The sequence below is a fragment of the Fukomys damarensis genome, unplaced genomic scaffold, assembly GCF_012274545.1.
Source record: "Fukomys damarensis isolate Sample0158 unplaced genomic scaffold, DMR_v1.0_HiC HiC_scaffold_8, whole genome shotgun sequence".
NCBI lineage: Eukaryota > Metazoa > Chordata > Mammalia > Rodentia > Bathyergidae > Fukomys > Fukomys damarensis.
In genome coordinates, this window is record NW_022900920.1 from 20,103,506 (window position 1) to 20,126,962 (window position 23,457).

A 23,457-nucleotide genomic window follows, 5' to 3' on the forward strand; every position below is an offset into this window, starting at 1 on the left:
TTAAAAAAAAAAAAAAAAAAAAAATGTAAAGGGTGTAGGGGAAAGGGACTTGTAAATAAAGATACACAGAATATTATCACTAAAAACTGGGGATAAACAAGGTGGCATTTAGGTCAAATTCAATACAATAATAAGAGCTATTATATGTGTCAGGTAGTGTGCTGAGTGTTTTGCATATATTTAAATCCTGTGCCTGTAAGGCAGGTGCTATTCTTTCTGTTTCAGAGATGATGAAATAACTTATACCTACTGAATAAAATAAAGTGGAAGACTGTGGATGTGAACCTAAGCCTACTAGGTACCTTCTGTGAAGGTGATTTAGTACTTAGCACCAGCTCTCGAGTCACTCTGGGTTTGCAGACAAAAATAACATAAATTGGAGGCCCGGGGATTTGGTTCAGTGGTTCCACCACCTGCCTTGCAAGAGCAAGGGCCCAAGTTCAATCCCCGGTACCTAAATAAATAAATAAATAAATTGGGTTGGCTCATAAACAACAGAAATTTATTTTTCACAGATCTAGAGGGTAGAAAGGCCAGTAGCAAGTTCTGAGCAGAATCTTGGGTGATGGGTTTTTGGTTCATAGAAGGCCATCTTTTCCCTGTGCCTTTGCATGGTGGAAGACCCCTCAGATTTCTTGTATAAGAAAGATCCTATTAAAGGCCGGGAATTTAGCTCAGTGGTTCTGCCTCCTGCCTCGCAGGTACAAGGACCCGAGTTCTATCCCTAGTACCAAACAAAACAAAAGATCCTAATAACCTCTCTACTAAATAATTACCTCCCAGAGGCCCCACCTATTATCATTTTTGAGGTTAAAATTTCAGCATATGAATTGGAGAAGGGGTGGATAGCCATCGTCCATAGCCATCACTTTGTAGAGATACTTAGCATGTAACATTTTGGTTACTTTGACCAAAGGAGTTTTAAATTCTCATGAACACGGTGACCAAATTTTATAGGCCCACGGAGATTTCCTGATAAATGTTTGGGTGGTTTTTGAGGGCCGTTTGTATTTGAATAGTCCCAGAATAATCAGGTTATTTGTGGGGATTATCAAATAATTCTACTTTCAGAAATGTCTTTTCCAAAACTTCATTTTGTATATGCAGATTTTTTTTTTTTTTTAGAATCTCTCTACTTGTTACTCTAATTCTACCTTTGCTAGAATGTTTGCCCAGCCAGGGGACTCTGAAGCCAAAAGGGTGTAATTTTCCAGGGTAATAAGAATTTGGAAGCCGAGAAGAACTCTGGGTAGAGGTAGTTATAAAAATGAGGGAAACCTGCTAAATCTCTGTAACCTGAAAGAAAGTAAGTGACACTGGAGAACTGGTCTGGTGGTCCCAGAAAGAGATTGGGGGACGAGGGAAAAGAAATGGGTGGAGGGTATAGAGATGTGGATTTAACAGAAATAGGGGGCTTCCCATGTAACATGTACCCTTGGCTGGGCTACAGAAATCCATGTTATAACAGAAAGAATATATGTTTTAATTCTTCAAAATCGTATGCAACAGAGCCAGGGATTTAGCTCAGTGTCGCTGCACCTGCCTCATAAGCAAGGTCCTGAGTTCCATCCCCAGTACCTAAGGAAAAAAAAAAAAGGCAGATATTTCCCATAAAGTTGTATATACCAAAACCACTGCACATTGGTACAGTAGTAGTTGAGTAAAATAAAGTCCTACAATGAGTAAGAAAGTGCTCCTTCAGAGAATATTAAATGATGGCGTTTGAACTGTGTACATTGTTCCTTCCTCAGAACTCCTCTCTTCTGTAGCCGAGTGCTCTTTGTCTCTTTGTCATCTCTCATCACCATGTTTCTCATAAAAGAAAGTTCCTGTAGAGACCATTTCTGTTGCTGGGCCATCACTACCCTGCAGTGTGCAGTTCTTGACTATCTGCGAAGAGTGTGTTAAGTATAATTTCTTTTCCCCATTTAATTTTGTTGTCCTGGCTCTTTGATGGCTGGTTCAGAGCCTTTGTCCACTGCCACAGATGAAGAAGAGATAGTGAGGAATTAAATTTGGTCTGCCCAGGGAGTTGGGAAAGAAGTAGTCTTTTCCTCTTAAGATCCTGGTTTGCACAGGGCATACAGTCAGGCTGGCCTGAATTAGACCCAGACCTTGGAGTTAACACTTGTACTGTTGGGGTGAGACCTGTTGCTGTACATTTCGCCATGTTAGCCATTACAATTAGGCCTTCGGAAATTGGTGTTCTGTTTTTTGCAACAGTTTGTTAGTGATCAGTCTGAGCATTCTCTCCAAGTCACAGTTGTCAGCTCAACTACAGATTTCCCTGAAAAAAACAAAGACTATTTATCATTATATTTTTAGGGCTTCATCTTTCTTTTAGAGATTTGGTTTGCACTTTGAACTGTATGAATATGGATAATAAAGGCGTGGTCTACAAAAAGAAGCATTTAATGGTTTAGAAATCCATGTTTCCTTATGAAACTTTTAAAATGGTATATTTTACAGTCAACAATCAAACTTTAAAGCAATTTGAACACATTTTAAACATTTGATTTTTTTAAGGTTTGTTATTGTATTAGAAAAACAAACTACTATATTTCCTACGTACTGATATTCATGGAATTGGGTTGATTTCTTAAAGTGTTTATTTGTATATGTTTGCTGAACATGATGATTACATTCCATTGATGGATCATTCATATATATATATATATATATTCATATATATATTCATATATGTGTGTGTGTGTTTTAATTCTTTTCCCTTCCCCTTGCTCTCCCTCTCCCCCATCTCTAGCTCCCCTTCCCATTTGCAGAGAGGATGTATTCTTTTATGTCAAATTATCTTTTGTTTTGCTCTTTAAATTATTTATACTTTGGATTTTTTTTACCTAAGATAAATCATACAATATTTATGTTTGTCTGATTTATTTCACTTAATATTATGGTCTCAAGGTGCTTACAGATGACTCAAATGTATCCTTCTTTATGGCTGAGTACACCACTGTGTAAATATGACATGTTTACTATAGAATTAGGATGATTTTTTAAAGACAAATAGATCATCGTGAATTAGATATTATTTGCATGTAAGTATCTAGTCATATTATACATTAATTAATACATTCAAACACAATTTCTGTCACCATTACCATTTATTACCATTGACCATCCTGGGCATAGAAGTGGTAGAATTGATAGTGTGTCAAAGTGCTGGTCCACAAATCAAAATTCTCTCCCTCCTCCCATAGACTAATTTTATCAAAGAACTGTTAATACTGAAATTTCTTCAGTTCCTCAGATACGTCATGGGAGCCCCCATCTCATGCTTTCAAAGCTGCTGCTTTTCTTGATGGACATGTTTTTCATTCCTGGCCTGGCCTGGTAGGACTCCTGCTTATCTTTCCAGCATCACCTTTATTTTTCAGTGTTACTACTTTGTAACTGATGATAAAGTGTCTCGTATTAGGTTGCTTCCAAATAAATGACTTTAGTTACTTGTTCATGCCGGTCTTTTCTGCTTCCACTAGGCCGGCCAGCTTATCTGCATCTTTCACACTTGTGTGGCACCCAGCCCACCACACAGTGCCCAAACATTTAAGTGAACCCATCAGTGAGTGCACTTCTTCTTCCCATTACTTCCTCTTTCCAAAATATTTTATTAAACCAGTTTCTTTGGTCAACATTGATTCTTCTGAAAATATGACAACCATTTCATTCAGAGGGCAGCATTATAAAACACATCAATACTTCTGAAGATTGTGAACATTCTTTCTATTATAGTGTGTTGAGAATTAGAATAGGTGGTGGTTTATAGAATGGACCAAAAGGACTGGGAATGTTATCTAAACTTAAAAGTTCTGTGGAAAATTCAGTTTTATACTAGTGTCATGAATATGTGTATACCGATTACTATACTTTATATTTTTCCTTTCTCTATACTGCTGTACAAAAAAACTGAGAAATCGTTCTCATGGTGTATTTTTCAGAAATTTATTTGAGAAAAGCATGTTCAAAATATACCTGGTTACAGTAATTTAGGAGCTTTTTCACAGTGATCTTTTTTACTTAGATTTTTGTTGTTTATTCACTGATGCAAGCTCTTAGGACAGAACAGTTTATATAATTTTTTAAAAGTTATATTGATGTGTTGTTGAAATATATCCTCTTCTTATCCATTGTATAAAATTATGTTTGTGTTAGGAAAGGATTAAAAATCAATATGTTGTTTTCCCCTTTATGGGAAAATAAGGCATCCCAGCTGGGCCCAAGAAAGACTAAAAAGATGTCAGCATGTGAGAGCTCTTAAAAGCTGTCTTGATGTTGTTATTAAATTTCTCTCTCCAAGAGAGATACACATACAACTAGAATTTTTTAACCTGTGACTGACATTATTGGTGAAGTTAAGTGCAGGTTGTCTGCAATCTTGTATATATCGATCCCCGTGATTCAGCTCATGCAATTACTGTTTAGTTAGCATGTGTGAGCAATTCTTGATAATTGTTAGACATTAAGGGGAATGGTAATGGCCTAGAAACAGTCTTTCTGCTCAAGTAGAAATCTACATCAAACATCAGGCCAGTTGACCTATCTTTATTATTCATTTGTGGCTTTCCACTTTGATAAACACAGCATCTTTATTTTAATAAGATATTGTTCATGACAATCTCTAGCTCAGTCCTTGATAAGCTAGAATTTATAACAGAGAAATAAATGCTCATTAAAGCTAGTTCAAGCAAAGAAAGGTACTTATACTAAGGATAGCAAGGTGTTTCTTAGGCTCCTAGAGCAGGCATAGGTTGTGTAGGTGAGGTTATGCAGAGCTTTTAAGTAGTAGTGAAACCAGGCCTTGGAAACAAACTAGAATTGGTGACTAACATCAAACCAGTGTATGCGTGCATGCATGTATGTGTCTCTGTCTGGTTCTCTCCCTCTTTTCCTCCCTCCTCCCCACCCCAAGCTGAGGAAGACTTGGAAAACATTCGTGCCTATACTGAGCATATAGCAGGTGTATAATAAATACTACCAATTTTATTTCTCTTTCTCTTATAAAATATCAATTATGCCACAAAGCATACAGGTTTCAGAAACATGCTTAAATATATATTAATAGATGCTGCAAACTCCATATGTATGTGTAGGATATCCATACTGTAGGATGTTATATTTGATAATCAGATATGTAGGATTCTGTAATGGTTTTATGAAACACTGCTTCTTTTTCCAAGTAAAACATACTCTGTTTAATCAGGGTAGGAGTTTTCTATTATATTAAATATCAACTGATATCCTGATTATTTTAATTTCCTGATGTGCCTCTGTCATCCTCTCTTCATTCTAACAATGCTACTCCATAGCCCAGAATGGTAGGTTCTCCCATTCCAGCTCCTAGACTGTCTGTTGACATTCTTCATGTTCCTTAAGACACAACCTAAGTGCCATATCCTTCAGCAGTCTTCCCCCAATCACTTACCCAGAGGCAGTCTTTGCTTCCCTTGAATTCCTGTCACACTTTGTTCACACATACCTTAAAGCACATCATGCTTCAGTCCTGGAATATTGCTTGGAAACTCTCTAAACTTACCACTATTTAGATATTGACCACAATGCTGCCAGTCTCTTGACAAGGATAGAGTCCTTGTGGTCTGAACATTCTTAGGCACCAGAGTTTATGTAAAACTCGCATCACCTCATATTTTGACTTGTACAGTTTGGCCTGAAGTTTCCAGATATATTCCATGAATGTAACCCATGACTCACAAAGAAGAAAAGTAAGCCCCAATTTTAGTTTTCCTACCACATCAGTCTTGATCCTTTGTTGGGATTATGAGGGAACCAAATTTTCTTTATTCTCCAGCAGAAATATAAAAAAAGCCAACTTCCACCTTCTTCTGCAGGGATTTCGAATGAAAAGTTCTACAGATGTTTACTTTAATTGTAGCTGATCTTTTGGAATAGGAAGGCATCCAAATCTTGGTGAAACTTAAAAATAGCCAGTTAAGCCGGGGATTTGGCTCAGTGGTTCTGGCGCCTACCTCACAAGCGCAAGGACTTGAGTTTGATCCCCAGTACCAAAAAAAAATAGCCAGTTAGGTAAGGAAATACTGTTAGTGGTGATAGGAATTGATTGAAGCCCTCCCCCATCCATAATCTTAGCCATTTTGTTCTTTAACACCTCCATTCTCTTTTTAAATAAAGATCTCATGCTTAGCTATACAAAGGATAATGTTAAATTGTTCCATGTTCATTATTTTCTTTGCTATGAGGAATAATTTTCTTTTTCTGCTATTCCTTTTCCCTGCTTTGTTGTTCTTTCATTTATATGTAAATATGATGTGTCATTAGTCCCCTTGCATAGATGAAATACTCTGGTGGGATGAAAACTCATAATTTTGTGAAAACGTAGATATTTACTATCATCAATATAATTTACTACTTTTTGGAAGTACATTATGTGTAGTATATTTGAATTGGTTGTTTTTCCCTTTGGTAAACATTGACACATCAGTTACCATCTTTCTCTCTTCTGAGACAGCTTTTTAACTACATAATTGTAAAATTGTTTTAGCTTTCCAACCTTAATTCTAGAAAAGTATACTAAGGTTTGAACAATATAATAAATTCTAACGCCTTGAATTGATGTTTGTTTTATATGTTTGCCTGGTTTCTGAAGCTAGATACTGTGTTCATTTATAGCAGACTGGTATGAATTCCCTATTTTTGATTAGTTGCCTGGAATCTTACTAACAACAGCAACAATAAATACTGAGTCTTTTCAAAACTTTGTACCTACACAATTAGCCTATTTTACCAGCAAAGTTCAAAGAGGTTAACAATTGCCTAAAATCATAGGCAAAGATTGACTGCCTATCATATTTCATCCTAAATTTTTCAGTATGACACTTCTAAAATCAAATGTTTTACATAACTATTATAACATATAAAAAGTAGATCCCTGATTTCACCTAATTTTCAGTCTGTATTTAAATGCTCCCAGGGTGCCATGTGTCAGAAATATTTTTGGTAGCTTTTTAAAAAAACATAGGATCTGAATTAGATTCATATGCCTGGAGTGGGGGGAGTGCGAAAGCATTCAAATCTGATTATTCCTTCTGGTTTTTTATTGGCTTGTTTTGGGAAGAGTGGAGTGAAGGAGTAAAGTAAGACTTTCTTTCAATTTGGGATGCTAAATAATATGCAAATAAATGACTAATTTACACACTACCTCAAAAGCAGCATTTTCTGCTAAAATTAAGCCCTAGAGTTAAAAAGCAACACTGAAAGAAAAAGCTCATTCTAATCTTATTTCTGCTCTGATAACAGTACTACAGACTGATTAATTTATAAAGATGGAAATATATTTGACTCAAGGTTCCAAGGGAATGGTGCCAGCATCTGTGGTCTCCTTTGTGCTTTTTCCTAACATGGTGGTAGAGCACGTGAGCACCTGTAAGATGAAGAGGGGCCTGTGAGGGAGGCAGATTTATACCACTTTCTTTATAACTAAGCCACTTTAATTTATTCATGAGAACAGAGCCTTCATGACCTAATCCCTGAGGTCCAACCTCTTAAGACCATCAAGATGGCAGTTAAACTGGAAGAGACATTCAAATCACAGCAACCTCCATGAAAAGTAAAAGCTATCAAAAAAAGTGAATGTAATCATGCCCAGCTTTGTAATTAAAAATAGTATATTGTAAACACTATTTGCTGATTTTTAGCTTTTCTGGTCAACCTTGATAGCTTCCTTGCCTTTAGAAAATGAATATAATAGTTACCAACTTTGGTAAAATTTAGAAAGTAGAAGCTATAAAGAGAAGCGGGGAGAGAAGGAAGAGTGATTATCAAGATAGATACTGTCTATAGATGATGAACAAGAAATTGGGCTATAAGTATATTAAAGTTATGAAAACATTATGTAGAACTAAAAACAATACTGTACTTATGATAATTTGCAGGAAAGGAGACTAGGCCAGGGTTCTTGTCTGTTCATAGTAGGAAGTCAGCATATTGTCTAAAATCTGATAGGAAATGATGATGTGTGTGTATTATCTACAGATAAAAGGAAACTTGTAGAACAACAAAAAAATGAGTTTTAAAATACAGTAGTTGCTAGATTTTGGTAACACAGACAAGATAGAAATTTCTATATATTTTATTTTTTAATAATATGCAAAAATTAGATTAAAATGTATTCTCTTTAACAATAAAATTGTAAAATATTATTTTATTTTGTGGGCTTTTGTTACTTTAAGCACACAGTTCTTGCATCTAATTATATTCTGGTTTAATCATTTATCCTTAGGTAGTAATCCCAGTTATCTGTAGTTGAGAGGTTGTATATTATTTTATTGAAATGATTTAAATGGGAAAACTGTCCAAATGTTGCCCTTTCCAGTTGATGTAATTCATCCCAAGGTGTTTATTAAGTTATGTAAATTGACAAGCAGAAAGCTACCTTAAGTACTGATCTGTATATTTAAGACAAAAAGTGGCATGTTTCTTGGGACTAACCATGTACATGATCGTGTTATCTGTGAATAGACATTTTTTCTCCTCCCATCCCAATCTTTATGCTTTCCCTTTTAAATGTATTATATTATATAACCTTTCATAAATGTTGAAGTGGTAAAAGCAGAAATCCTCTCTTGTTACTGATTCAGGTGGAAAACATTGACTCATTTAGCTCAGTGGCACTGTGTCTGCCTGGCAAGTGGAAAGGGTAGGGGAAAGGTAATAAGGGAAAAAAATATGAGAAAATGAAACAAATGGAAATAAAGTGTTTGTAAATGGGGAAGGGAGGAGACGGGTGAAGGGAGGGCAGGGACAAATGGGGGAAAAATGAGAACCAAGACCACCTGTTATGTAAAGGTACAGGATCCCAATAATGAATGTAACTGTACTGTATATGTTAAATGTGCCAATAAACTCAATAAAAGAAAAATAATAAATTCCTGGTTGTGTAAAAAAACGAAAGAAAAACCAAACATTGACTCTTTCCCCTTTGAGTTTTATGATACTTGTAAATTTGTGTAGAGCCCACAATCAGGCTTAGGCAGTTCGCGTGTATATATAGCTTGTGATGGCTTTTTCAATAATTGTTGAAATATTTATTTGACTTTTCCAATATTTTGTTAATATGGTGAATTACATTCATTGATTTGAGTGCTAAACTAACCTTGAATTTCTAGAGTCTACTCCATTTGGTTATGATTAGTATCTTTTTTATGTTTCTGGATCTTTATTTTTCATTCATGTTTGAACATTACAGATATTACTCCGTAGCTCTGTTTTATTGTTTTATGTTTGTCTGGGTTTAGTATCGCTAAAACATTGATTTGGGAAGTGCTCCTTCTTTCTCTGTTGCTAAAAAGTTCAGGTAACATTATTTCTTCTCCGAGAATTCACCCATAAAGAATTTAGGCCTGCCAGGGATTTAGCTCAGTGGTTCGGTGGCCTGCCTTGCAAGCGCAAGGACCCGAGTTCAATCCCCAGTACTACAAAAAAAAAAAAGACACTAACATAAAGAATTTAGGCCTGCCAGGGATTTAGCTCAGTGGTTCGGTGGCCTGCCTTGCAAGCGCAAGGACCCGAGTTCAATCCCCAGTACTAAAAAAAAAAAAAGAATCTAGGCCTGAGGAATTTTTTGTGTGTAGAAAGACTTATAATTATGAATTTGATGTAACTGATATAAGAATATTCAAGATTTCTATCTTTTGAGGTCAGTATTTGTCATTTGTATCTTTGACGGAAAATATTCCAGTCCACTTAGGTTGTCAAATAATGCTGGCTTGAAATTGTGCTACTGCCTTACTCTGTAATATCTGTAGGATCCATAGTAATATCTCCCTGTTACTTAAAATTTTAGTAATATATGTCTTCCCTCTTTTTTTCCTCATTGGTCAGTTCAGCCTAAAGGTAAATCAGTTTTACTGATCATTTTATTAAATCAGCCTCATTGATAATGTCTGTTGTTTTATCTTCTATTTCATTGTTTCTGCTGTTAATTCTCTTGTTTCTACTTTGAGATTAAATTTTCTTAAGATGGGAACTCAAATCACTAATTATATATTTTTTTCCTCAGTTAAAGTATTTAAAGCTATAAATTTTCTATAAACATTGCTTTAGTTGTATCCCACAAATTTCTATTGGTTGTCACTTTCATCATTGCATTGAAAATATTTTCAATTTCCCTTGTGATTTCTTTTACACATAAATTATTTAAAAGTGTGTTGTTTCATTTTCTAAGTATTTGAGGTCTTCCTGGTTATCATTGACTTCTTACTTAATTTTATTATGGTCAGAGAACATATGAGTGCAGTCATTTATAAATTTATTGATCCTTATTTTATGACAGACATACTCTTAAAGAACGTGAAAGAATGTATATTGTTTAATTGTTGAGCATAGTGGTCTATAAATGTCAGCTAAGTCAAGGTTAATAATTTTCATAGGGCCCATATCTCTGCTTTTTTTTTAAAGGTTATATTTGGTTGCTGAGAAATTAGTTATTCCTCTAATGGCAAGTTTAGTAAAGCTATATAGCAAAGAAACGGCATGCAAGGACAACAGAAATTTGTGATTGTATCTTTTGATCTGCTACAGGATTTATTTTACTCTTCTCTGTGATCTTGTATATATTTGAAATTTGAACATCTTGGTAATAATATTATATTCCAGAGAGTGCATGCCACATCCTTCACCAGACATAGAAAAATATTTAAGATTTCTATTTATTCTACGTCACTTTAAAAGTTCTATTTAGAAGTATGTTTCATAATGTAAATGTAGTGCGTAGTATAGCTATAGTTTTATATTTAACTTTTAAGATATATATGAGAGACAAGTACATATTTTTTTCACTGTTGTTTTTAAAATAGTGATTTTACCTCATGGAGAGTCACTTTTGCTCTAAAATCCATGTACCACATGGATGGTCTTATAAACTGTGTCTTAAACAATAAAATAGCACTTTTATATGGTATTCTTTTTTTATTACTGAATGTTTGTAATGCACATCTGCATTCCTTGGGAGGCATTGGTACATGTACTTAATATATCTTGATTCCTTTTTTCATCCCCTTTCCCTTACCTCTTTTTCACCTCCATCCACCTCTTGATTCCCTTTTTTCTTTTTGTAGATGTTTGCAATATGTAATATTTGCATTCCTTGTGTGAAATTGGTACATATATATAACACATCCTGATTCCTGTTTTTTGCCCTTTTCCCTCCTCCCCTGCCTCCATCTCTTGATCCCTTTTCTTTTTGAGAAAGATCTATCTCCTTATGCCCTATTATCTAAGTTCTGTTTTGTTCTTTATTTATATTTGAGTTTCTCATTAAGAGAAGTGATATTATATTTAAGCTGTGTGTATGATTTCATTTTTAAATGCAGTCAATGATGAAAATGAGAACAAGTAGCATGTTGTTTCTTAATTGACAGATGATGTTAAAATTATATATATTCTTGAATTGGATGACATGACCTCTGTTTAGGGGGAAAAATCTTGTTGGGTCAGCATCTCATTAACAAGGCAACTCGTTCTCTTAGTAAAATCTAAATGTAAACTTTTTTTTGTCTTTCCCCAAAATCGAATTCAACAGTGCAATTTTCGTTTAGTTTCTCTAGGGGTTTGATTCCCTCCAGCACCACCACTTTTAGATACCAAAATCTGTAGATACTCAAAACTGTTATTTTAAATGTCATAGTATTTACATATAACCTACATACATCCTCCTTTAACCAACCAGGCCAACTGTATTCCATAAAAATTGAATGTAAAGCACATTTAATGATATAGGTATTCCCATTATATATGAAGAAAGAAATATTCAGAATTATAACATATGGTTGTATGTTAACAGTGTGTCAGTTTATATCCAGTGTCTCACTTTTGAGATAATTCTCAATTTTGTGTTAAAATATACATTAGAAAACACAAAATATTAACAATTCTGGATAATATAATTGGAAGTGGTTTTCTTTTAATTTAGCCTTTCCGTTTATTTACAAGTGGACCTTTAATACATACTGAAGACAAAGTATTTAATTTTTTCATAATTTAAATGTAGTCTGAGAATGTTAATTTATATTGTTAAAATAGTGATTGATCCCTCCTTTATCTGTACTTACAGTCACTAAGATGCAAAAGTCAGTCAACTGTGGTCAGTGTTACTGTTATCTAACCCTACTATGAATTACATTGAATGTGGGTTTTTTTTTTGTCCTTTATTAAAGGTTGAATTAATAAAAGGGAATTTACAGAGTGTTGGACTTACACTTCGTCTTGTTCAGTCAACTGACGGGTATGCTGGGCATGTCATAATTGAAACCGTGGCCCCAAACTCACCTGCTGCAATTGCAGATCTTCAGCGAGGAGATCGACTCATTGCTATTGGAGGTAATTATGCTAATATGCAATACACTTCACATTTACAGAGAAACTAGAAAACGGTTGTAAAGTTTTTCATTTCCTCTTTCTTCCTTAGTCCTATAAAAAGTACCTGTTGCTTTTTAAATGGAAAGAAAATAATAAAATAAACTTTATTGTAAATAAAAATCTAAAAGGATATCTTGAAATATCCTGATGTCTTTAAAAACATATGCGCCACTTTTAGTCTTAACAAAATGTTTCATCTTCTCTAATTTTCATTCACTTACCATCTTGTTTCTCTTATTTGAATCTGAAGATAAGAGCAAGTCAAAAGTTGCTTTTCTGCATAACCACCATCATTCCTATTCTTGATCGTAAATTTTTATAATATTGGCTACTACCCCATCAGGTAGGACTAAGAAATGAACAGAGAGGGGCTGTTTATTATTCCTTGTCCAGGAGGTTATACCTACACCGTCCTGTGGCCCCATGTTTTCGGAATGGCCAACCATTTGTTAGGATGCTATTATTCAGAGTTTACTCCAAGTGCCTGGGAAAAATATGTCCTCCTTTCAGTTGGGTTATTATCAACAATAGTGACAAAATCTCTGTACCTCTAGGTAAACTGTTTGCTTGAATGTGTATGCCTAAGCAGTAGGACTCTGCTATACACAGCACGGGGGAAAAATTCAAGCTTCTTTAGACCCTGTAGTATTTGGCCCTTTTAGGCTTGTCAGAAAATTTCTTGAATACATGGTTGGTCACAGTTATTCTTTTAAAGGCAATGTTTGTGTTCGTCAGCATTGCCATCATTGGACACAATATCTCATACCCACGACTTAAAGGATGAGAGGTTTATTTTGGCTCATAGTTATCAGAGGATTCAGTCTGTGGTTTCGCTGACTCCTCAGCAGAAATGGCGTGGCAGAAGGAAATGGAAAGGAATGCTGCTCAACTCATGGCATCCAAGAAGAGAGAGAAGAGAGGAGCCAGGGATAAGAACACACCCTTCTAGGTCACATCCCCAGTGACCCATTCCCTCTAATCTGGCCCCACCTCTAAATTTAAGACTTCTGGAGGACATTTTAGATCTAAATCATAACAGCAGTACCTAAAGCTATGAGAGTGAAGCCAAAGATGCAGTGGAGACCCCAGGAAGTCAGAGAGGCTAGGAATGTAGACTGTCTGCTGAGGAAAACCCATAGAGAGCCATGGGGGCTGCAGCAGACAAGGCAACAGCAGTGGGGCCACTTGGCCCTTTGGAGCTTACATCTCACCACAACCTGCCCAGGGTCCTGGACATGGAGCTACAAGATTTACTGTTTGCGCAGCTGGGTCTCAGTCTTAGTTTGGTTCCATTCCTTTCTATCCCCTTTTGGAAAGGGAATGTTTAATCCATGTCATTATATGCTAGAATTATTTGACTCTTTTTATTTTTAGAGGGACAGGGACTCATAGCTAAGACTTTGTTTTAAGTCTCGGAAGAGACTTGGATTTGGACTTCAGCAGTGCTAGGACTGTCGATTCTGACAACTCTTAGAAATGCACTAAATATGTTCTGCATGATAAGAGATTTGAGCCTTTCGAGGACCAGAGACAGAGTGTTATGGTTTTTCTAAATTTAAAATGTTCTCCAAAACTCTAGGCTTTTAGAGGGTAATTGAATCATGGGGACACTATACTGATCTGTGGATTCATCCACTGATGACTTCAGAGCTGAATGTCCTGATGGGAGGTGGGACCTGGTTGGAGGTGCCGAGGCACTGGGAGTGTGACCTGGAAGGGTGTGTTGTTATCCCGTCTCCTCCCTTCCTCTGTCTCTCTGCTTACTGGCTTTTATGGAGTCATCACCTTTCCTTCATTCCCTTCTTCCATGCCATTTCTGCCTTGGAGCTAACTAAGCATGGTCTGGGCTGGATCCTCTTAAACACTGTGAGCCATAATAAACCTCTCCTCCTTTAAGGATGTTGGGTATTTTGTCCCAGTGATAGGAAAGTGATTAATGCAATGTAGTATATTCTCTCACAGTTAAGACAGTAACGAAGGTAGAGCAGTTACTAAATCAAGGAGCTGGTTACATGTCAAAGAAACTCCGCTTTGACTCAGTTCTATCACGACAACAAAATAATGAAAATTATTTAAATTGCATGCCTGGTAGCCCAACTAAGTTAGCGTTTTCACGTCAAAATCCCTCCAGTCATTTCATATGCAGTGCTTTTCACACTTTCTTGTGTATCTTAGTCACCCAGACATGGCGTTTCAATGTGCACTCAGATTCAGTAGTCCTGGGCCATTATTCTGCATTCTCTATCAGGTACTCCAGTGATGCTGGAGCTGCCGGCCCACTCTTTCAAAGTGCATGAAATAGGCCTCATTCTCTGTGTTTCACTTTATGTAATTGTGTAACATAAACATTAGAGTTCATTTTCCTCTGCTAAAACTACAATTCTATATAACTTTTTCACATCCCCTTTTAAAGAGATTTCAGTTACATACATAGTTATTATCTGTTTCCCAGAACAAATCCAAGCAGTACAAACATATGCAGGGTAAAAAAGCAAGTTATTCCTCTCCTTCTAACACTTGTTCAAAAAAAGTATTTATTGAGATGAGAAAGATGAATACACATAATAGAAAAATTTTATATATCTCCCATCCTAGCTTTTTTTCTGGCATATAAATATATCCCTTGCTACAACTACAGGAAACAAACTGAAATCCTATGTTTTGAAAGAGTCTTTCTCCCCCACCCCCATACTGGTGATCAAACCCAGGGCTTTTGCACCGAGCTATATTCCCAGCCCCATTTTAAAATTTTTTATAAAGAAAGTGTGTCACAAAGCCCCTAAGTTACCCAGGCTGAGTAGTTCTCCTACCTCATGCTTTTATTTCTTTCAGTATGTTATAATCTTTGCCCCATGACAACAGGTACTTCTCAAAAAGATATGACTCATATGACTCCCTATGACTCTTTTTATGGACATAAAGTAATTTTTAAAATATTTAGTAATAAGATTGGTAATGTTTGAAATAAGGTTGGCAGAAATGTTAGGTCCCATAATAGAGTTCATTTCACTGTTTTTTCAACTTTTAAATATGTTTAAAATATTCCTAAAGAAAAATTCAGACTTGGATGGCCCAGCCCTGAAGAGGTACAGCGGCCATTGCCGCAAGCCCCTGATGATTTAGAGACAAAGATGAGAACAGATTTTTAAGTCACAAAAAAGAAAATGAATTTAGATTAAGTTGAAGTTTTTCCTACTACAGATCACTGGGTAGATTTATTTTTCATTTAGGCATATATGAAATGATAACTCTTAGAAGTGAATTTAAAGGGAAGTAGTAATAGATAAGGCTAAATAAATCTTGAAGAACCAAATTAGCTCTTAAGTTCAGGGTAGGTTTGTAGGTGTTAGGAAAATCTGACAGCTTGCACTTAGTGATGGAAGTAACAAAGGCCTGAGCACTTATAGCCAGAGGCTGTTTTTTGCTGGAGTTGAGGCCACTGATTGGGAGGATTGGAAAACTGAAGGCAAATGGACTGGAGCTCTGAGTTAGAATGACACAACCAAGGGAGTCATCTGTCTCACAGATTCACATCAGGTTCACTGGGAGGTGGGTAGCAGATCGATTCACAGTAGTCAGCACAGGAGAATGAGAGTCAAAATGCCCAATATGTAGCCAAAGAAAGAGATGGTTGGTATTCACAAGTAGCTGGGCATGTAGGATTAGAGTGAAAAAAAGGGGAAATCAACCAAAGACAAAGATGATAGTTTTTAAATTTAGTTAAGACTACTGGAGTGGATGTGAGTACTAGGCAGGGAGCAGAAGGCTGAGAGAAATAAGGAAAGACAAAACCATGGGAGTGTTTGCAGGTGACGGTCAGATATAAGTGGAGAAAAACTAGAGCTAATCACAACCAACTTAGTACAGTGTTGTGGAAACCAAGGAAAGTTTTAAAGAAAAAGAAGGGAGAGAGGGAAGGAGCAAGATAAGATGAGGATAACTAATAAAACAATGTCTAAAGGAGGAAGACAGGATCCAAAGTGATATAAAGGGATATGTCCTCTTCCAGAATAAGACTCACAGTCCCTGGCAGGGAGTAAAATCACTTTCATTTGGGTGCTTTTGGGAAACAAGGTGGTAGCATCTGCAGAGTGAGAGGAAGGGGGATGGTGGGCTCTAAGGAATCGGGAAATTTTGAAGCTGTACATTTTGAAACTAGTTGTTTAGAGACTAGTCTAAAAGAAAGCTAAGCAGCACTTAATGGTTTTCCAAAGACAGATAACATGACTTGATATTACCTCCAGGTGGTAAGCTCAGGAGTAGAAAAGTATGGGTTTAGCAAAGCTAGAGATCAAAAAGACAAGTATACAGTAGAAGAGGAAAGGGCCAGGACAGCAGAATCACAAATATTAGTGAGAACATCATTGTAATCTTGAGACTCAGGCTGGGTAGAAAAGCAAGTGGTATCAGAAGACCAAGGGGATCATGAGAAAGACCAACGAAAGATTGGGTGGCAAAATTGCCTAAAAACCTGCCAGAGGTAAAAAAAATTAAAAGGCAATGATGAGAGATATTTTTGGTGTGGCTGAGTTCTGCTCAGTGAGCAGGTCTACAGCATGATCTTGCAGAGTGGCTGAAGTAAGAGAACACACAGATGAGGAACCCGTGAGGTAGGTCATTAGAAGAGGCTGGTGTTACTTTGATTTATTGAGTATAGCCCTGACTCCTCTGGAAAACAAAGACCCTTTCTTACCTTTTGATAAGCTGTATATAAAGGATAGTGTGGGTTAGTGACATTTGGGGAGGGTAGAAAGCGTGGCAGAAAACAAAGCTTTAAATCATACCACACTCGGTATCACACAGGTACCCCAGGAAAGGGACGTATGCCTGGTAGGCAGAGATACAAAACAGTTGTTTTTCACTTTACATCCTTTTGTACCTTTCAGATTTTAAACTATGTTAATATAACAATTTTAAACTGTTAATATAACAATTAGGAAATAATATTAAAGTTTAATATAGTACAGATGCAATTATTAACCACCTTTTTAAATTTTAAGGCAACTTATCCTTTGTCATCCTGAAAAAGATGTTTAATGGTTATGCCCATTAAAAAGAAGCTGTGAAAAAGTCAGTTATTCAGTAGCAGTATTTTGCTACATTTATGCCAAGCATTGGTCTCTTAATTTGAATCAGCATATAGCTTCCAATCCATGGAATATTTTGTAATTTTCTTCAGTAGAATCACAGCTTCTCATCATTAAGTCTCGTTTAACTATAATAAAATCCTTTTGAATATAGGTTTCTCTCTACTCACTTCCTCAGTTCAAACTAAGAAATAATGTCATTTAACATAGGACAGATTGAGAAACAATTAGGATCAGCACCTAGACAGGCACTTGTATGGATTTTGTGTTATCTTGGTTGAGAAGCTAAGTATTCTCAGGATTTCAGCACCTTCAGTTTAAGAATCAGGACATGATTCATCCAAAAGACAAGTAAAATGTTTTTAAGGGTTTCTTGTTACTCTTCCATTAGTTAAGTAATTATTTTAAAAAATGACAATTATATTCAACAAATGTAGGTAACTTTTATTGCAATAATTGATGTTTTTCCTTTTAAATCTTAAAATCAGGTGTGAAAATTACCTCGACACTGCAAGTGTTGAAGCTTATCAAGCAGGCTGGTGACCGAGTTCTGGTGTACTATGAAAGACCCGTTGGCCAGAGTAATCAAAGTGTGGTGCTACAAGATAATTTTGGCCAGTTGGAAGAAAACTTTTTGTCAGGCTCATGCCAACCAAGTTATGAAGAGGAAGCAGCTGGGTTGGCAGTAGATGCTGAAAACAGAGACTTAGATTCTGAATATGAAGACTTGGCAAGTGATGTCAGAGTACAAAATGAGTTCAAAGATGAAGGACAGTCATTAAGTCATAGTCCCAAACGGACTCCAACAACACTTTCTATTAAACCCCTTGGCGCTATATCACCAGTTTTAAATCGTAAATTAGTTGCAGGAAGTCACCCACCACCACCAAAAATTTCATCCAAAGAAGGAACTAAACCATCTGCCCTAAAAACTTCTGAGGTAGCAGACCCAGTACAAGTGTCAAAACCCACCCAAGGATCCACTTTCAAACCACCCGTGCCACCACGACCACAAGTGAAAGTCCCTTTGCCTTCTGCTGATACCCCGAGTCAGGCAGAACCAGACATTCTTGTTGAAAAGCCAGAGAAGGTGCTGCTTCCTACTCCTGTAGACAAATCTGCTGAAAAGCAGGTGAAAAGTGTAGATCATGTAGAAGATTTGAGCACATCGAAGCAGTTGTTAGCAAAGCAAGAAGTGGCTAAAGATTTTACTTCAGAAAGTTCCTGCCCTACCAAGGACAGTACAGATGACCATCAAACATGGGAATCATCAGAAATTCTTTATCGTAATAAGCTAGGAAAATGGACAAGAACCAGAGCATCCTGTTTGTTTGACATAGAATCCTGCCACCGATACCTGAATATTGCACTGTGGTGTAGGGATCCTTTCAAGTTGGGGGGTCTCATCTGTTTGGGTCATGTTAGCTTAAAACTTGAAGACGTGGCCTTGGGATGCCTAGCTACATCAAACATGGAGTATCTTTCCACATTCAGACTGGAAGCTCCTGCACCTAAGGCCATGGTCACGAGAACTGCACTGCGCAATCTGAGTATGCAAAAGGGCTTCAATGACAAATTTTGCTATGGTGACATTACTGTTCACTTCAAGTATTTGAAGGAAGGAGAACCAGACCACCATATAGTTACTAACATAGAGAAAGAAAAAGAACCCCACTTGGTTGAAGAAGTTTCTACCCTCCCTAAAGAGGAACACTTTACTGGACAGATGAGCTCCCTAGAAAATAAGCATAGTTTCCAGGACACTCAATTCCAAAATCCAACTTGGTGTGATTACTGTAAGAAAAAGGTTTGGACAAAAGCTGCTTCCCAGTGTATGTTGTGTGCTTACGTTTGCCATAAAAAATGTCAAGAAAAATGTCTAGCCGAGACTCCTCTTTGTGGAGCAACTGAGAGGAGGATAGACCGGACTCTAAAAAACCTTAGGCTGGAAGGACAGGAACCCTTCCTGGGCCAGCCTTCTCGTGTTGATGCTGAAACCAACAAGTCAGTGAATAAAACAACAGGTTTAACAAGGCACATTATCAACACTAGCTCTCGTTTGCTAAATTTGCGTCAAGTCTCTAAAACTCGCCTTTCTGAACCTGGAACTGACCTTGTAGAGCCCTCACCAAAACACACACCCAACACATCAGACAATGAAGGCAGCGACACAGAGGTGTGTGGTCCAAACAGTCCTTCCAAACGGGGAAATAATGCAGGAATAAAGTTAGTGAGAAAGGAAGGTGGGCTGGATGACAGTGTTTTTATTGCTGTTAAAGAAATTGGCCGTGATCTGTACAGGGGCTTGCCTACAGAGGAAAGGATCCAGAAGCTAGAGTTTATGTTGGATAAACTGCAGAATGAAATTGATCAGGAGTTGGAACACAACAATTCCCTTGTAAGAGAAGAAAAAGAGACAACTGATACAAGGAAAAAATCACTTCTGTCTGCTGCTTTAGCTAAATCTGGTGAAAGACTACAAGCTCTAACACTTCTAATGATCCACTACAGAGCAGGCATTGAAGATATTGAAACTTTAGAGAGTCTATCTTTAGACCAGCACTCCAAAAAAATAAGCAAATACACAGACGATACAGAAGAAGACCTTGACAGTGAAATCAGCCAGCTGATAGACTCTCAGCCATTCAGCAGTATCTCAGATGACTTATTTGGCCCATCTGAGTCTGTATAATGGACATACTGTTTAAACTTGCATATGATTGGGGGAAAGATGTATCTAAGTTATCACAGATACCAACCACATTTCAGTCCTCTCATAATGCACTTTGGCCTGCTTCTCCACAGTTATTTGCTTGTGTAAGAAAGAATGAAAAAGGTTTTCCCTCAAAAACATGACCAGCTCACTAAATCAGTTGTTTCCGATTACATTTATAGCTATGCTTTCTTGGATTTATATTGGGAATTTATTTTTACTAATTTATTTTTAACTTTTTCTAATTATGTGATTATATAAGCTAACTTTTCATGTTTATGTATGTGTGATGTCTCACTGTGGTTTTTTTCCTTCCTCTTCTTTTTGAATTAATGTTAAATAAGATACAGTCCAGATTTTTGAAATATTTTTATTTCCATCATGGTTATAACAACAAATTTGCTGCATGCCAAAATTGACAACATCCATCACTGGGAAAACAAGTTGTGAATCTTTTGTGTTACATATTGGGAATTTGGGGGTTGCTTTTTGTTTTTGCCAAATGTAAAATGAAACCAGATGCTGCAACTTTAGTCTGTTATGCTGACTTAGTAAAAAAAAACAAAACAAAAAAAACTTTTACATATATTGATTGCTTTCTATGCTTCTGTGACATTTTTTTCTAAACCTTTTGTGAACCTGAAGTACATTAAAAAGACAGTGATTAATTTGACAAGCTTGTATTGAAAAACAAAGTGTAATAAGGAATATTAAATCATGTGGTCAAGAATGTATAGAAAGGGTAACAAGATTTAATTACCACAAAATAGGCAGCAGGATTTTTTAGGTATCTTTTGGAATGTCAGTACTTTGCTTTTAAATGGAAGTTCTAAGCATTCATGATGATTTTTATCATCTTCAGTTTTCCCATAGGAAATAAGGCATGTACGAGGGTATTTGAAGTTTCAGAAAATGGTTCTTAAAACGATGGTATTGATAACTAGTTTTGTTTTAAAAACATTTTCCCATAGGAATATATTGTGGAGGAGAGGAATCATGCAGAATATTGTTATTGCTTCATTGCTTCATCTGGGGGTCTTACGAGCTTAAAGGAATGGTGATTGTTCAGATTGTCTTCATTCATTAAAAATAAAAGAAATAATGGTATACATAGGACTTGAGACAAGTTCTCTGAAAATGAAGATGTACCTCAGTGTTGGATCCACCTTATGGATGCCGACGTGACTGAGGAAAAATATATAAGCTTGACCTCTGTTACACCTTAAAAGTTTGAGCCTGTTACCTGCCTACAAAATAGATATGTATGTTTTTCCCTTTTGTGGGTAATGGCTCTGATAACTTGATACATGCATAAATCAGCATGAGTTTAAAACAGCTTTTATGGCTGGCAGGAAAAGGCATAGTATACCACTAAGGCCATGGCCCAGTCTGTAGTCCAAGACCACACAGGAGCTCTTCCTATAATGAGCTGTCTGACCACAGACAGGCAAGTCAGTCACAAAGAGGCTCGGTACAGCAGTTTCCCATCTCTGAAGTGAGGGTGGTAACTACTTCCTCTAACAACCTCACAGGACTGTTGTGAGGAAAACAGCAGAACTGCACAAGTGCTTCAAACATAAAAGCTATACAAATAAAAGGTGTTACTTAGATGAGTAAAATATCTTTGAGTGCAGAAGTTATTCCAATTTTAACATCAGTAACCAACTCTCATTCCATTAAGTGAAATATTAGAATAATAAATACCTTCTTGAGAGGTCAGGTTTATAACAAAAATATACACGTACCCCTTGCTCATTGTTGATTTAAGCATGCTCACATCTTAAGAGAACACTGATGTTGAAGGCTTCCTTCACAAAACTCACCAAAAGCTCAAATGTTCTACAGCATATACTTGAAACAATCTGTCCAGTGTATACCCATGTTTCATCTTGTAAAAAATACCTTGCCATTGTTAATCTGGGAGGTAGTCTCTAATTGGCGCGTGTTCATGGATTAAGTCATGATACCCAAGCATGCTCCTGAAACTCAGGCATTTGAAAGAGCTATAGAAATAATGCAAAACCTTGGTTTCATAAGACTCTACTCATGTCTTAAAGTATTTAACTCTGTAGAACCACAACTGTGGAAAGTTCAGTAATGCTGCTAACAATATTTGTAAAATAATACTTTTAATGTAGCACAGTATTTTTCTATCTGCTAGCAGTAGATGCGTCATGGTTGTGCAAGGAGGCAACACTTCCAACAGCCGAGGTATAGCAAAGTGCAGGCGTCAGTGGGAAAAGCTGTATCGTATTACATTATTGATGTAATCTTGCTGCCGTGCTATGTTATCAATAGCTTAAAAGTAATAAAGACTACTACACAAAACAGTTATCTTCATTTGATGGCATCTAAACAAAAAAGTGATTGCTGCTCTCTGCGGAATTGTCTGGTGCAATTTGGTCATGTAAACAAGCTAAGAGTCCACTTCTAAACAGAATTGCAGAAGTACTCATTTTTTACAGTTTATAAAATATATTTATGGATTTGCTTTCGCTACTGGTTTTTTAGATAAATGACTGAGTTAGAGAAAATGAGCAACATTTTAAGCATTAAGCATTATTTTCCAACCAATTAATTTCTCAATATTAAGCCTCATACTCTTAAATATCATACTTGAAATATTATGGATATTTTGTGACTCAGAGCAAACACAACCTAGGGAGTATGTCATGTTCTAAACTTACACATGAATGTTTTAAAGGCAACTGGAAAATATTTCACTTGCTAATAGATGAATAAAATTTTAAAAATGAGTAAATTTTAAAATATATTGTCCTAGTTTTTAAATGAGATACAGTTTTTCTTACCAAAAAGAAGAGTGGAGATTCCCCTATGCTTTCTGAATCCCAGACACCCTTTAACATCTGACTAAAATTGGGAAGACCCTAACCCCTGGAAGCTGTACACACACACACTACTCAACAATTCCCCTAGTTTTAAGGGTCTTTCAGAGCTGCCAGACCCTGGCTGGACATTTTAGTTATCTTCATCAGATACAGTTATTTGTTCATAGCAATCAGAATAGTGAAGAGATTCAAGGATAACTTTTTCCATGTTGACATGTTAAAGAGTGATAAAAATGAATATTTCTATTTAAATGTTACTACAGTAACACATTACCATTAATCCCCCTCAAAATACTCCCCCTAACTGAACACACTTATCCTATCCTTCCTGCCACTTTCCGAAGTAGTTCTGGAAGGCCTTGTTTCTGAGTATCTATGAAGTGTGGTTAAAAAAAAATTATAT

The 23,457-nt window shown here is 36.4% G+C and overlaps 1 protein-coding gene across 1 annotated transcript in view; it reads left to right on the plus strand.

Annotated features, from left to right (window-relative positions):
* Window positions 1-23,424, plus strand: part of Pdzd8 (PDZ domain containing 8) — a gene marked incomplete at its 5' end in the record, with an annotated part of 89,340 nt that extends 65,916 nt beyond the window's left edge. Inside the window, 2 exons of the mRNA XM_010634659.2 lie at window positions 12,204-12,366; window positions 17,981-23,424. Of these exons, the coding sequence (XP_010632961.1) occupies window positions 12,204-12,366; window positions 17,981-20,184 (2,367 nt within the window). The remainder of the gene's footprint in view (window positions 1-12,203; window positions 12,367-17,980) is intronic.
* Between the last annotated feature and the right edge of the window lie 33 nt (window positions 23,425-23,457).